Source organism: Ovis aries, chromosome 14, assembly GCF_016772045.2.
Source record: "Ovis aries strain OAR_USU_Benz2616 breed Rambouillet chromosome 14, ARS-UI_Ramb_v3.0, whole genome shotgun sequence".
Classification (NCBI taxonomy): domain Eukaryota; kingdom Metazoa; phylum Chordata; class Mammalia; order Artiodactyla; family Bovidae; genus Ovis; species Ovis aries.
This window is the reverse complement of record NC_056067.1, coordinates 50,499,811-50,514,012: the sequence shown is the minus strand read 5'-3', so window position 1 is coordinate 50,514,012 and position 14,202 is coordinate 50,499,811. Positions and strand designations below refer to the sequence as shown.

Below are 14,202 nucleotides of genomic sequence, written 5' to 3'. Positions count from 1 at the left end.
GCATCTATCTTGGGAGGCTGAAAGTACTTTGCTGGGTTTAGCACAAATTGTACTGGCCGCAGTTACCCTTTGCTGATATGAGGCTACTAATGGGCTTTGTTTTGTCCCATTACATGTGTCACCGTGTTTACTACAGACTATTATGGGGTCTGATTTTTAGCGTGCTCCCCCAGACTCTGCTTGGGGTGTTACATAACAGTGGGTACACCCACTGCTTTTCTAAAACCTAGAAAATCCTGAAACGTGTATTCCTTCAAGGATTTTGAGTCAGGGATTGCGAGCCTCCACGTGGGTGATGGGGAATCACTGAAGGGGTGAGCAGGAGAGGGCAGGGGTGGGCTCATGGAGGAGGGGATGGGGAGGGGAGGCTGCAGGTGGAGGCCTGAGAGGAGGAGCCTTGACCTGGGCAGGGGGCTGCAGGGGTTGGGGAGGAGGGGGTGGTCAGGGAAGAAGTTAGGAGGCAGAGGCCTCCATGGGCGGAGTGCCAGGAGGACATGGGGTGTTGTCCAGTGTCTCTGGGATGACAGGTGGCCGCGGGACCGTCACCAAGTGAGCTCAGGAGGGGCCAGTCTGGGAGGCCTGTGCTGAGACTGGGATGGACCTGCGGGGCCTGCAGACCAGAGTCCAGGAGGCACCAGGGAGGGGGGCTGGGTACGGGAAGGATGGAGCCTGGCTGAGCGTGATGGGCCAGGCCTCCCGCCTCCCCAGGCTGGGCTGTGGCGGCGCCCCCTGCTCCCCTATGCCCCACTCCCCTGAGGAATGTCGACGTCTGCGGACCTGCAGCGAGTGCCTGGCCCGCCATCCCCGGACCCTGCAGCCTGGAGATGGAGAGGTGAGTGATGGGGTGGGGGCTTTGGGGAACGTGTTTCAGGCACCCGGGGCTCTTCACCTGGATCAGGTGGCAGCAGCTGAGACCGGGGGGGTGCTGGGGGCCTTGACGCCCCTCTGAGCCAGTGCCCCCCCAGGCCGCTGCCCCCCGCTGTAAGTGGTGCACCAACTGCCCTGAGGGCGCCTGCATCGGGCGCAATGGGTCCTGCACCTCAGAGAACGACTGCCGCATCAACCAGCGTGAGGTCTTCTGGGCCGGGAACTGCTCTGAGGCCGTGTGCGGGGCGGCCGACTGCGCGCAGTGCACCAGGGAGGGCAAGTGCATGTGGACGCGGCAGTTCAAGAGGACGGGTGAGTGCCAGGCCTGCTCCCCGAGAGGAGAGTCCGGGGGCCTGGATCCTGCTCCAGGGCTCCAGGGACGCCAGGGGCTCAGCGGCCTGGTCTGAGGTGGGAGGTGGGGAGTGGGCAAGGGACCTGGACCCACTTCTTAGTCCCTGCACCCCCAACCTCAGGGGAGACCCGCCGCATCCTTTCGGTGCAGCCCACCTACGACTGGACGTGCTTCAGCCACTCGCTGCTGAATGTGTCCCCGATGCCGGTGGAGTCATCACCCCCGCTGCCCTGCCCCACACCCTGTCACCTCCTGCCCAACTGCACCTCCTGCCTGGACTCCAAGGGTGCTGACGGGGGCTGGCAGCACTGCGTCTGGAGCAGCAGCCTCCAGCAGGTACCACACCCGGCCGGGGGTGCGGGTAGGCCTCCCCTCCCCGCCACGTTCACCTTTCTCACCACCACCACCTCTGCCCCAGTCCTCCTCTGCTTAGGTCTGCTCCCGCCATCACCCTTCCTCTTCCTTCCCACTTTCTCTCCTCACATCTCTTTCCTCCTTGTCTTGTTCTTTTTTGGCCACGCCACGGGGCTTGTGGGGTCTTAGTTCCCCAACCAGGGATTGAGCTTGTGCCCACAGCAGTGAAAGCGCAGAGTCCTAACCACTGGACCACCAGGGAAGTCCCTGAATCTCATTGTTCAAGTGTTTTTAGAGACCTCAGTCTCTGCCCTAAACCCTGGTGACTGGTAACTCCCCTAAGTCACCCCATTAACATAAACTTAGGTGTAAAGGGGTTCCTTGTGAATAACAAAGGATGTCCCATCACTCAGGAACCCCTGTGCATTTTAGTAGCTCAGTACCAGGAACCCGGGACAAAAACCAAATATATTTGGCGTCATACCACTCCATCCCATAGGAGGGTCGTCCACATTAGATGGGAGAACTATTTAGAGCCTGGAGCAGTGCCTGCTGTTCAGTAGAAACTCAGTAATACCACCCCCCGACGCACACCCCTGGGAAGATCTCCTTTCTCAACTCTCTGTGCCACATGGAGAGGGTCAGTACCATGGCTGGGGGTGGGGGTTGCTCCCTGTGGGGGCGCTCAGTGTGGCTGCAAGGGCAGAGGCCCCCTGCGGTGGCTCCTCAAACAAGCAGAGGCCTCTCTCATCCTCAAGCCTGGGCTCCTTCTGGTGATACAAGGTCTCCCTAAGTATTTTTGAGGTTGGTATTATTTGTCTTTACTGGGATTCCAGGGACTGGAAGACAACACCAGAGAGCCTGCAGGCAGCTGAGGAGCTGGGAGGCGGGAGGGAGTGGTGGGGCGGCTGAGTGGATAGCACTGAGCTGAAGCTGCGTGGGAATGTCAGAGGGTCGCTGCTACACCTGACTTCTGGGAGAAGCAGTTAAAAACTAAAGTGTGTTGGCTCAGGGTTTTTTTAAAAGACATAGGTCAAGGGGACTTCCCTGGCAATCCAGTGGATGAGACTTCACCTTCCAGTGCTGGGCTGCGAGTTTGATCCCTGGTAGGGAACTAACATCCCACATGCCGTGTGGCCAAAAAAACACCCCAAAACTAAAAACATAAAAAAATACTGCTGCCCATCCCCCAACAGCAGATCAAATGTAACAGGTGTGCAGACAAGACCTGTTGTGCTGTGGCTCAAGGGCAGCCATGTTGTAACTGTCAGACTTTGTTCTGAATGACTTTGGCCTTAGAGCCTGGGGCAGGCAACAGGGTGCTGTCTTCCCCACTGACTGGCTGGCTTCTTCCTTCCCTCCCTTTCTTCTTTCACTAAATTCATCACCAAGCACCTTCCTCGTGCCGGGCACCTTGCCAGGCAGTGGGCATAGGTCAGCAGACAAGCTGGGACCCTGCGTCTCTTCCAGGAAACGCAGTTAATGGTGTTGGGCAGCATCGCATTGGGCCACTACAGTGGTCCCAGAAGAGAACACTTGGCCGACTGGAGCCTTGGGCTTCTCTCGGCCCCCTTCCCGATGGCCCTGCTGTCTGTCAAGGGGGCACTAATTTTAAATCTGGAAGCCTGACCTGGAGGAGAATTTGGCTCCGGCTGTTCAGCCAGGCTCAGCTCATCACCGGCATAGCCCGCAGTGGGTTCAGAGCTCCGGCCGCAGCAATCAGAGTTTTCTATTTCAGGATTGCACAATTGCTTTGTTTCTTCCTGAGTGCATCCAGACAGACAGGCTAGACTAATCCCTTTCCCCTTGTACTTTACTTAAGACCAGAGCTGTAAATAAAATGCTATCATACAGTGAGGTAAGTTCCTGACCTCATTGCATACCCTGTCTGAGTGCCTGGACACAGTAAGTGATGGTGCGTGAGCTGCACTGCAGCGCCTGACCACAGACCCCAAATCCTCCCAGCCAAGGGCAGGAGGATCCTGTTGCCCCAATGGCTGGGCCCACGTTCTTTTTTTTTTTTTTTTAATTAAAAAAAGTGTTTTTTTTTTTTGGTTTGTTTTTTGGCCACTCTGTGCCTCATGAGGGATCTTAGTTCCCCAACCAGAGACTGAACCTACAACCCCTGCAGAGGAAGTTCAAGGTCCTAACCACTGGACCACCAGGGAAGCCTCTTCTATGTTCTTTCTAAGAGACTGTGGCTGGCATCCCCCTCCTGAATCTTGTTTCTGTGTCCACCTGGGGCCATTGCCTTTCCTTGATTGTAAGAAACGGCTGTATCCCAAGCCAGGTGGTAGAGAGGGCTCACTACACCAACACAGTGGCGCCTCTGGTAAGGCGGGTGGGAAGTGCAGCCAGGCACTGGAGACGGAGCCCGGAAGGCTGCCTCTCTTGTCTTTAGTGTGTGTGGGTCTCATCTCTGCTGCCTTCTGCCTCTGCTCTTTCCTCGCCCCTCCCCACTCTCTTCCTCTGCTGTCACATGTTTATCCAAACGGTCCCGCCAGCCCTGGTCCACACAGTCTAGTTTTAAGGCTGTCCCTAGCCTGACTTCCAGTCTGAACTTCCAGTTACAAAGGCTGAGAAGGGAGGATGCTGTGGCCCCAGGTGATGTCCGTTTTGGCCCACCTGGTTGTGGCCAGCAGGGGTGAGATCTCCAAGAAGAGGGTGCGGCCCAGGGAGCTCCCCAGGACACGTGTGTCTGATGCCCCTCCTCTGCCGTTTCCGCTCCCCGCAGTGTCTGAGCCCCTCCTACCTGCCCCTGCGGTGTATGGCCGGAGGCTGTGGGCGGCTGCTCCGCGGACCCGAGAGCTGCTCCCTGGGCTGTGCTCAGGCAACCCAGTGCGCCCTCTGCCTGCGGCGCCCCCACTGTGGCTGGTGTACCTGGGGGGCCCAGGATGGGGGCGGCCGCTGCCTGGAGGGTGGACTCAGTGGCCCCCGTGACGGTGAGACAGACGGCTTTGGGGATGGGGTGAGGAGGGCCAGTGCCTGTCTGGGTTCCGATATGGGGGTTGGTGTGGAGAATGAACTTGCGGGCCCTCATAGGTGGTGTTCAGGGAAAGTGGGAGCAAGGGCCAGGGTGGCTGGGTGGGAGGTACAGAGGCTCTTGCCTCCCAGCGAAGCCTGGTATCCTCATATCAGGGCTGACGTGTGGGCGACCTGGGGCCTCTTGGGCCTTTCTTTCCTGCCCCCCGGAGGACGAATGTGCCAACGGGCACCATGACTGCAATGAGACCCAGAACTGCCACGACCGGCCCCACGGTTACGAGTGCAGCTGCAAGGCAGGCTACACCATGGACAAGTGAGGCTCCGGCTGGACCAGGGCTCTGGTGGGGTTGAGGGGAGCAGACCAGACTGACCGTGGAGTGGGAGAGCCTGTGAGGAGCAGTTAAGGATGGGGCATGGACCCAAGCAGGATGCAAGGAAACACAGTCCAAGGTGTGGAGGAGGGCATGAGGTAGGCGCTTGGTCCAGGGAGGGCAGGCTGGTACGTTGGTTTGAGAGGGTGCCCTGGAATGGGGGGCCATCGCTCCCACAGGAGGTTCTGGGCTGGACCCTGGAGCAGGGCAGTGATGGAACAGACCTGGGGCAGGGTGGACTAGTGGAGAAGAGGGTGGGTGGTTGGGGTGGGCTCTGAGAAGCTGTGAGGACCCTAACGCCAGCCAGGTCTGCCCTGGGGAGGGGGCGGCTGCTGCCCTGCCCTGACCCCCACCCCCTCCCCGCAGCGTGACGGGGCTATGCCGCCCGGTGTGCGCCCAGGGTTGCGTGAATGGCTCGTGTGTGGAGCCCGACCACTGCCGCTGCCACTTCGGCTTCGTTGGCCGCAACTGCTCCACGGAGTGTCGCTGCAACCGTCACAGTGACTGCGCCGGCGTGGGGGCCCGCGACCACTGCCTGCTCTGCCACAACCACACCAAGGTGGCCGTCCGGGATCTCCAGGCCTGCCCCCGGGCCCTGCTGGCCTTCCGCCTGCGCTCAGGCATCTTGAGCCTCGTCCCAAGCCCCTGTCAGCTAGACGCAGGGAGGAGATGGCATAGCCCCATCTCGGGGGGATGAAAGGACCGTGGGGACACCTTCTGGGGCTGTGTCACAGTGGGGTGCCTGGGAATAGTGTGACAGTTAGTGCTGGGCCAGGGAGGGTGAGCACATGGAACAGCATTTAGGATCAGGTAGGGAATGGCTTTCCGAGCTCAACACCCCGGACTGAAGGGGACTGAGACCCAGTCACTGGAGGTGTGCAAATGAAGGTGGAGGGCCAAACGGTAGAGGGGCTGGGGTGGCCCAAGCCAAATGCCGGAGCCACTGCTGCCTTCCCATGGTGCTCTCAGGAAGTGGAAAGTGTTAGTTGCTCAGTTGTGTCCAACTCTCTGCGACCCTGTGGACTGTTGCCTGCCAGGCTCCTCTGTCCATGGAATACTGGAGTGGGTAGCCACTCTCTTCTCCAGGCCAGGGATCAAACCCGGGTCTCCTGCATTGCAGGCAGGTTCTCTACTGTCTGAGCCACCAGGGAAGCTGGGTGCTCTCAGAACCTCCCCCGATTCTCACACCCACTAGGACCCTTCACTGCCTCTGACCACTCTGTCCCTGGTTTTCAGGGCAGCCACTGTGAGCAGTGCCTCCCACTGTTCGTGGGTTCAGCCGTGGGGGGAGGGACCTGCCGGCCCTGCCACGCCTTTTGTCGCGGCAACAGCCACGTCTGCGTCTCCAGGAAGGAGCTTGAGATAGCCAGGAGGGAGCCAGAGAAGTACTCGCTGGATCCAGATGAGGTGAAAGAGGCTGGGGTCCTGAGCTCCTGGGTCTGAAGGAGGGGTCTGGTCCGTGTTGGTTGGTGATCGCCCTGTCCTCCCTTGGCCAGATTGAACAGTGGGTGACAGAGGGTCCCAGTGAAGATGAGGCTGTGTGTGTGCACTGCCAGAATAACAGCTACGGGGATAAGTGTGAGAGCTGCCTCCACGGCTACTTTCTCCTCGACGGGAAATGCACCAAGTAAGTGGAGGCGGGCCAGGGACCTCCGCCTTGCCCAATAGGAGCAGCTCTGAGAGCCCGAGTCCTCTCCCCAGTCCTCAGCCCTCAGGCAAGGATGGGGTCCCCTGAGGCCAGGGTTGGGGGCAATAGATAGACTCAGGTGGGAGACTTTCCACCTCAGAGGCTGGTACTGAAATGCAGCCCTGGTGGAGACTGTTAGGCAGAGAGACTGCCCTGGGATGCCTCTGGTGGGCCAGTGGTTAAGAATCCACCTTCCAATGCAGGGGACGTGGGTTCCATCCCTGGTCCAAGAACTAAGATCCCACATGCTGGGGAGCAACTAAGCCTGTGCACTGCAACTTGAGAGCCCACATGCCACAACGAAGACCCAGCGCAGCCAAAAATTAAAAAATATTTTTAATTTAAAAATAAGAAAAAATAGAGAGGACCTTGAGGGAGACGCCTCACGCCAGTCTCCCCATTCCATCCACTTCCTTCTGACCCTGGAGTCCGTCCAACCTAGGTTCTAATCCTGACTCAGCCACCGAACAGCTCTGTGGCCTTGGGGTAAATGGCTTGACTGCTGTGAGCCTCAGCTTCCTCTTCTGGCCTCAAGGATTGCAGCATCCAGCCTGGCCTCTGTAGGTCATGGGAGCTCTATAACCCGCATCTTCTTCCCTCTCTTCAGATGCCAGTGTAATGGCCACGCGGACACGTGTAATGAGCAGGATGGGACAGGCTGCCCATGTCAGAACAACACAGAGACAGGCACGTGCCAGGGCAGCTCCCCCAGTGACCGCCGAGACTGCTACAAATACCAGGTACGGCTGGAGATGCAAGTTACGGGTCAAGGGCACCAAGCCCAGAAGAGGTCCGAGCTGGGATGAGGCAGCCTGGCTCAGGCAGGACTGACAATAAGGTTCTGGTATATGTGGTCCTGGGGATCAAGGTCAGCTTGATAAACTGATCCCTACGGAGAAGGCAATGGCACCCCACTCCAGTACCCTTGCCTGGAAAATCCCATGGACGGAGGAGCCTGGTGGGCTGTAGTCCATGGGGTTGCTAAGAGTCGGACACGACTGAGCGACTTCACTTTCACTTTTCACTTTCATGCATTGGAGAAGGAAATGGCAACCCACTCCAGTGATCCTGCCTGGAGAATCCCAGGGACAGGGGAGCCTGGTGGGCTGCCGTCTGTGGGGTCGCACAGAGTCGGACATGACTGAAGCGACTTAGCAGCAGCAGCAGTCAGTGTCAGGCCCTCAGTGTGATACTGGGAACCCAGAAATGAGCCTCCTGGGGGGCTTTCAGGGTGGTAAGGAGACAGGCTCCATTACAGGTAGTCACAACTTAAAGATGGCAAATGCTGGAAAACTCATATCATAGTAGCTGAGCAAAAAACAAAATGTGGCTCTCAAAACTGAGTTCTGGAGTCTGCCTTCAGGACTGGCCAGATCCAGGTGCTCACACCTGGGATTGACCAGGGTCAGTCCAAGCTCCAAACCCACAGCTGTCTGACCCAGGACAGGTGTCACCCAGGACCAGTTTTGCTTTCTTGATGTTTAATCAAAAGGCCTGTTGGTCTTTGTCTGAACAGACAGCTTTGGAGATGAGTTCAGACCTTCTCCTCCAGCAGCTCTGTTTGGGGGCTCTGATAAAGCAGTTTCTTTCATTTCTAATGACAGCAGTTGTTGTTGTTCAGTTGCTCAGTCATGTCTGACTCTTTGCCACCCCATGGACGGTAGCTCACCAGGCTCCTCTGTCCATGGGATTCTCCAGGCAAGAGTACTGGAGTAGGTTACTATTTCCTTCTCCAGGGGATCTTCCCGACCTAGGGATCAAATATGCGTCTCCTGCATTGGTAGGCAGATTCTTTACCACTGAGCCACCTGGGAAGCACCCAGTGATAGCAGTGGTAGTTACTATATAGGGAGTGCTTGCCACTGAGTTGGAGCTATGCCACAGATACAGTGGAGACAGCGCACACACGGAACGCTCAGGAAGGCTGTGCTGAGGCCTCAGTGAGCTGTGGGTAGAAGAGGAAGAGGCTCAGAGACCTGTCCGGGGTCAAACAGCTGCGTGGGTTTGGAGCTTGGACTGGCTCTGGTCAACCTCAGAGACTGAGTGATTTCTACTGGGCTGCAGGAATCAAGTGAGCTGTTACCCATCCACTCATTCATTCCGCACATATTTACTGAGCACCTAGTTACACCAGGCACTACGCAGAGGGCTGGGACACAGAAGGGAACAAAACAGGCAAAATGTTTTGTCCTTCCCTGGTGGCTCAGATGGTAGAGAATCTGCCTGCAATGCAGGAGACCTGGGTTCGATCTCTGGGTCAGGAAGATCCCCCGGAGAGGGAAATGACAACCTACTCCAGTATTCTTGCCTGGAGAACTTCACGGTCAGAGGAACCTGGTGGGCTTGAGGTCGTAAAGAGTCAAGCATGACTGAGTGACTTAATGCTTTCACTTTCTGGCAAACTCATGGAGAAGTCCAGCAATAAACAGAAAAATAAGTCAAGACACCCAGGGTGTTAGTGATGAGCAGTAAGGAGGAAAATGAAGCAGAGAGGAGGGCTCGGGGATGTGGGGGAGTGGAAATGGTAGATACAGTGGCCAAGAAAGGCCTGAGCGAGAAGGTAAGTGTCACTCAAGGTGACACTTGAGTAAAGACCCGATGGACGTGAGGACACTGGACATTCAGACTTGGGGGAGCAGGGGAGCGATCCAGGCAGAGGCTCAACCAGTACAAAGGCCCCGAGGGAGGACCTACTTGTTCCAGTCAGAAACAGCAAGGCCAGCAGGCCAGGCGGGCCCACTCGTGCGGAGCCTATGATTTCAGCAGTGTTTGCTCCCCGGGTACAGAGGAAGAGTCTCCAGTTCAGCAAGGGTAGGTCACTAGTCCAAGGCCACACGGCTAGGGAGGTGGTCAAGCCAGGATTCAACAGAGCTCTGCATCGCTGTGTCCCAGAGTTCCAGAAGCTTCGCCATCAGGGTGCTGTGGTTGCTGGGGTAACACCAGGAACTGCAGTGCTGGAGTGTAGGCTGCTGTTGGTGTCCACGCTGTCAGGGACGTTTGGGGGGGCGGGGTCACAGGGAAGCTGCTGGGACATGGGGACAACTAATCAGTAGATACAAAATAGAGGACCTGGTACAGTGGCAGAGGTTACTTACCAGTAGGTACAAAACACAGTCTGTTTCCTTGGAGGACTGGACTCTGAGTTGCTTCACCCTGCCTTGCCCGCAGTGTGCCAAGTGCCGAGAGTCATTCCACGGGAGCCCGCTAGGGGGCCAGCAGTGCTACCGCCTCATCTCTGTGGAGCAGGAGTACTGCCTGGACCCCACGTCCCAGACCAACTGTTTCCACGAGCCCAAGCGCCGGGCTCTGGGCCCCGGCCGCACGGTTCTTTTTGGAGTGCAGCCCAAGTTCACCAATGTGGACATCCGCCTGACGCTGGACGTGACCTTTGGCGCCGTGGACCTCTATGTCTCCACCTCCTATGACACCTTCGTGGTCCGCGTGGCTCCTGACACTGGTGTCCACACCGTGCATATCCAGCCGCCACCGCCTCCCCCACCCCCCCCACCCCCTGCTGACGGTGGTCCCCGGGGACCTGGGGATCTGGGGGGACCTGGGGCTGGAGGTGGGCCGGCTACCCCAGCAGAGCCGCGAGTACGGGAGGTCTGGCCACGGGGCCTGATCACCTACGTGACAGTGACAGAGCCGTCGGCGGTGCTGGTGGTCCGTGGCGTGAGGGACCGGCTGGTCATCACCTACCCGCACGAGCACCACACCCTCAAGTCCAGCCGCTTCTACCTGCTCCTGTTGGGTGTGGGAGACCCAAGTGGGCCCAGTGCCAACGGCTCAGCTGACTCGCAGGGCTTGCTCTTCTTCCGGCAGGACCAGGCCCACATTGACCTGTTTGTCTTCTTCTCCGTCTTTTTCTCCTGCTTCTTCCTCTTCCTCTCGCTCTGTGTGCTGCTCTGGAAGGCCAAGCAGGCCCTGGACCACCGGCAGGAACAGCGCCGGCACCTGCAGGAGATGACCAAGATGGCCAGCCGCCCCTTCGCCAAGGTCACCGTCTGCTTCCCGCCGGACCCTGCTGCCCCAGCCCCTGCCTGGAAGCCTGCCGGGCTCCCGCCACCCACCTTCCGCCGCTCTGAGCCCTTCTTGGCACCCTTGCTGCTGACGGGGGCCGGCGGGCCCTGGGGACCTGTAGGAGGCGGCTGCTGCCCACCGGCCATCCCCACCACCACTGCCGGCCTGCGAGCCGGGCCTATCACCCTTGAGCCCACCGAGGATGGCATGGCCGGCGTGGCCACACTGCTGCTCCAACTGCCTGGTGGGCCCCACGCACCCAACGGCGCCTGCCTGGGGTCAGCGCTCGTCACACTGCGGCACCGGCTGCACGAGTACTGCGGCGGCGGCGGGGGCGCTGGGGGCAGTGGGCACGGGGCTGGTGCGGGCCGGAAGGGGCTGCTGAGCCAGGACAACCTCACCAGCATGTCCCTCTGACCCTTGGCGGGACCTTCAGCCCCAGCAGTCGAGTCCCCATAGGGTGGCCGCCCTGGACTTGGGGCCCCTCCAACTGGGACACTGTGTTCTCAGAGACCTCCGGTTTCTTTCCCCTGGGGGGAGGGTCCCCAGACAGAGCCTTCTTTGTTCTGCGTTCAACAATTACTTACTGATTACCTACTATGCGCCAGGGACTGTTGAAGACACTGGGCGTGAGTAGGAACCGAGACAGTCAAGGTCCCTGGTCTCGCGGGAGTTTAGGTCCCAGTGCCGGGAGTCAGTCACGTGCGCATGCGCGCGCTCACGCACAAACGAGGAAAAGCATGTCTGAACCGGGCGAGCGGTGTGAGTTAGCAACGGGATGAGGGACTTTGGGGTCGTCAGTTGTTAAGTGTGCGAAGCTCGACTTTAAGAAGGAAACCGACTGTGGGAGGAGCTGTGGGGAGCGGGATCCAGGCAGAAGGAACTGCGAGGACAGAGGCGGGAAGTGGCTGTTACTGAAAAGGGTCGGAAAGCTGGCCAGTGTGGCCCTGACCAGATGTGCAGAGGCGGCGGGGTCAGGCTCAAGCAGGGGGCGGATTACCCGGGGCCCATCGACCCCGAGTAGGGCTTGGGGTTTTATTCTCAGGGCATTGGGAAGCCATTGGACAGTCTTCTGAGGGAGAATGACAGGATCCGATGTATTTAAGAGGTCACTCAGCTGTGTGGAGAATAGACAAGAGATGCCGAGAGAAGCCGCAGGGGGACAGGACCCGAGATGGGCCAGGTCAGGGCAGAGGCTGTGAGAGGAGTCTGGGACGGAAGCGGGAGGTGAGTGGAAGGATGTTATGATGGCATACATGGACATCGGAATAGGGGAGGGAACGAGGCCAGGCTGACGCCAGCTTTGTGGCCCAAACTGTGGGCCAAGGTGGGACAGACTGGGGCTATGGGGGAAGATTAGTAGGAGTTCAGCTTTAGACCTGAGATGCCTTTCAGCAACATCTCCTCAGTCAGGTCCCACCAGGGGCACAGCCACTGCCCTGAGGATCTGGGCAGAGAGGGCTGAGTGTGGGGGTTGGCCCAGTAGTGAAGGAGGGGTGCTGCTGAGAGGAGACTGGAAGCGGAGCCGCCCAGCGAGCCACAGCAAGATGCTGTTTCTGCTACCACGAGGCTGCAGGGACAAGCTCAGGTGGTGTTCCCCGATACCCAGGCCAGTGTCGCTGCGCTGCCAGGGCGCATGAGGAGACAAAGCCCCTGCCTGAGATGCCGGCCTGGGTGAGGTTGTGGGGGAGGGGATACCCAGGTTGGGAATAGAAATGAGAGTTTTCAACCTACAGCTCTCTTCCCAGATGACGTTGCCTTGAAGCAGCATCTGGCCTTTCCCCAGGGCCTCCCCTCACCCCAGCTGCCACCTTGGACTTCTGAGCCCTTCTGCCCCTAGGACTGCCCCGCCTCCCCCATTCCTGACCATCTTGAACTTCGGACTCCTTCTTTCCCAAGACTCCACCCCCCCCCCAGCTGTTTTTTGGACCTTGGAAAGTGGGGACCCTGTGTCTTCCTGTCTGCTGGGGGCCTTCATCTAAGAGGCTGATCCCTGTGTGCCATCAGAGGCTGTGGGAAATTGGGGGAGCAGTAAAAGCAACAAATAAAGAGTGTGTGGAAGACCCGGTATCCAGTGCTGTCTGTAGAAGATGGGCTGGCTTGGCTCTCTGACCTGGCACCTGAGAGCTGGTTACATCGGATAAACATCCTTATCTTGGTGCCCCCACCCCCCAAGCCATGTGGCCAGGGCCTGACTCTTCACCATGTCTTCTGGTGGGCATGGGGGTGGTACCACTACAGAAGCTCTTGTTTCCCAGAAGGCGTGAACTGAGGGCACCTGAGGGCAGTGAGACCTTTTACCCTTGCCCAGATCCCTATCGAGAAGAGACCCTTACTCAGCTCAGGAAGGAAAACAGCCTGCCTTGGTCCCAAGTTCGGGTTTTATTCTGGCCCCTGACATTAAGAGAACTCAGGCAGCACAAAGACTGAAATGAGGCCTTGGCACAGTGAGTGTTCTCCATTTCAAGTAGATTCTCAACCCAAATGGAAAGCAGCATGGAAACTTCTATTTGCCAGTCCCCGGGTGAGCAAGAGCCCTGTTGTGAGGGAAGGTAGGGACAGGAGACCCCATCCCTTCAGTGTGGCTGGGAGTGTTCAACAGTGTACTTGTGGGGGGCATCCCTGGTGGCTCAGTAATAAAAAATCCACCTGCCAATGCAGGATAGAGGGGTTCGATCCCTGATCTGGGAAGATCCCACATGCCACGGAGCAGCTAAGCCCAGGTGCCACAACCACTGAGCCTGTGCTCTAGAACCAGAGCCAAAATCTCTGAGGCCCGACAAGCCCGTGCTCCCCAACGAGAAGCCTTCGCCCTGCAACTAGAGAGTAACCTCGTAGCAAGGAAGACCCAGCACAGCCAAAAATAAATGAAAAAAAATTTTTTTTAAGTTAACTTTCTGCAAACCCAGCCCCGAGGCGCAGGCTGGCCACCTCTGATATTTAGCCAAGAACACAGAAATGTGTTGCATCAGGGGGGCCAGTGAGCCTTCAGTGCAGCCTGTGACTATCTCGATATTTTCAGACTTGATGGGCAGTTTAAGGAATTTGGGGGGATTACTCTGCCCACACACATTTTGCCTTCATGAGATGATAGTCACACCTGACCTCCAAGACGTGACTGTGAACTTACATTGCTAAGTATCAATGCTAGGTGGCTCGCTTGATCTTTTCATTTTATCTTTCCAACAACCAATTGTATGAGGTAGGTACCATGTAGTCTCCATCTTGCAGATGAAAAAACAGTACTTCATAGACATTATGGAGAAGGAAATGGCAACCCACTCCAGTACTTGTGCCTGGAAAATCCCATGGACCGAGGAGCCTGGTAGGTTACAGTCCATGGGGTCACAAAGACTCAGATGCGAGTGAGCGACTTCACTTTCTTTTTCTTTGAGTGACAGCTGCCATGTGAACCCGGACCTGACTCTCTCACCCACGTTCCTGACCACCAGGCTCTTCCACGTCCCAAGGAAGGACGGCATTACTCAGCACAGATTGACCTCACTGAAAGCTATCTCAGCGCAGAGCAGACGCCAGGAGTCGGTGTTCAAAATGGCCAATTTGTG

The 14,202-nt window shown here is 57.9% G+C and overlaps 1 protein-coding gene across 1 annotated transcript in view; it reads left to right on the top strand.

Moving 5' to 3' along the window:
* The window catches only part of MEGF8 (multiple EGF like domains 8), a 41,292-nt gene extending 28,593 nt beyond the window's left edge, over positions 1-12,699 (top strand). Inside the window, exons 32-41 of the mRNA XM_027978350.2 lie at positions 709-832; positions 966-1,179; positions 1,341-1,555; positions 4,308-4,515; positions 4,712-4,871; positions 5,296-5,488; positions 6,166-6,336; positions 6,426-6,556; positions 7,224-7,356; positions 9,785-12,699. Of these exons, the coding sequence (XP_027834151.2) occupies positions 709-832; positions 966-1,179; positions 1,341-1,555; positions 4,308-4,515; positions 4,712-4,871; positions 5,296-5,488; positions 6,166-6,336; positions 6,426-6,556; positions 7,224-7,356; positions 9,785-11,053 (2,818 nt within the window). The 3' untranslated portion in view covers positions 11,054-12,699. The remainder of the gene's footprint in view (positions 1-708; positions 833-965; positions 1,180-1,340; positions 1,556-4,307; positions 4,516-4,711; positions 4,872-5,295; positions 5,489-6,165; positions 6,337-6,425; positions 6,557-7,223; positions 7,357-9,784) is intronic.
* Positions 12,700-14,202: the final 1,503 nt, after the last annotated feature.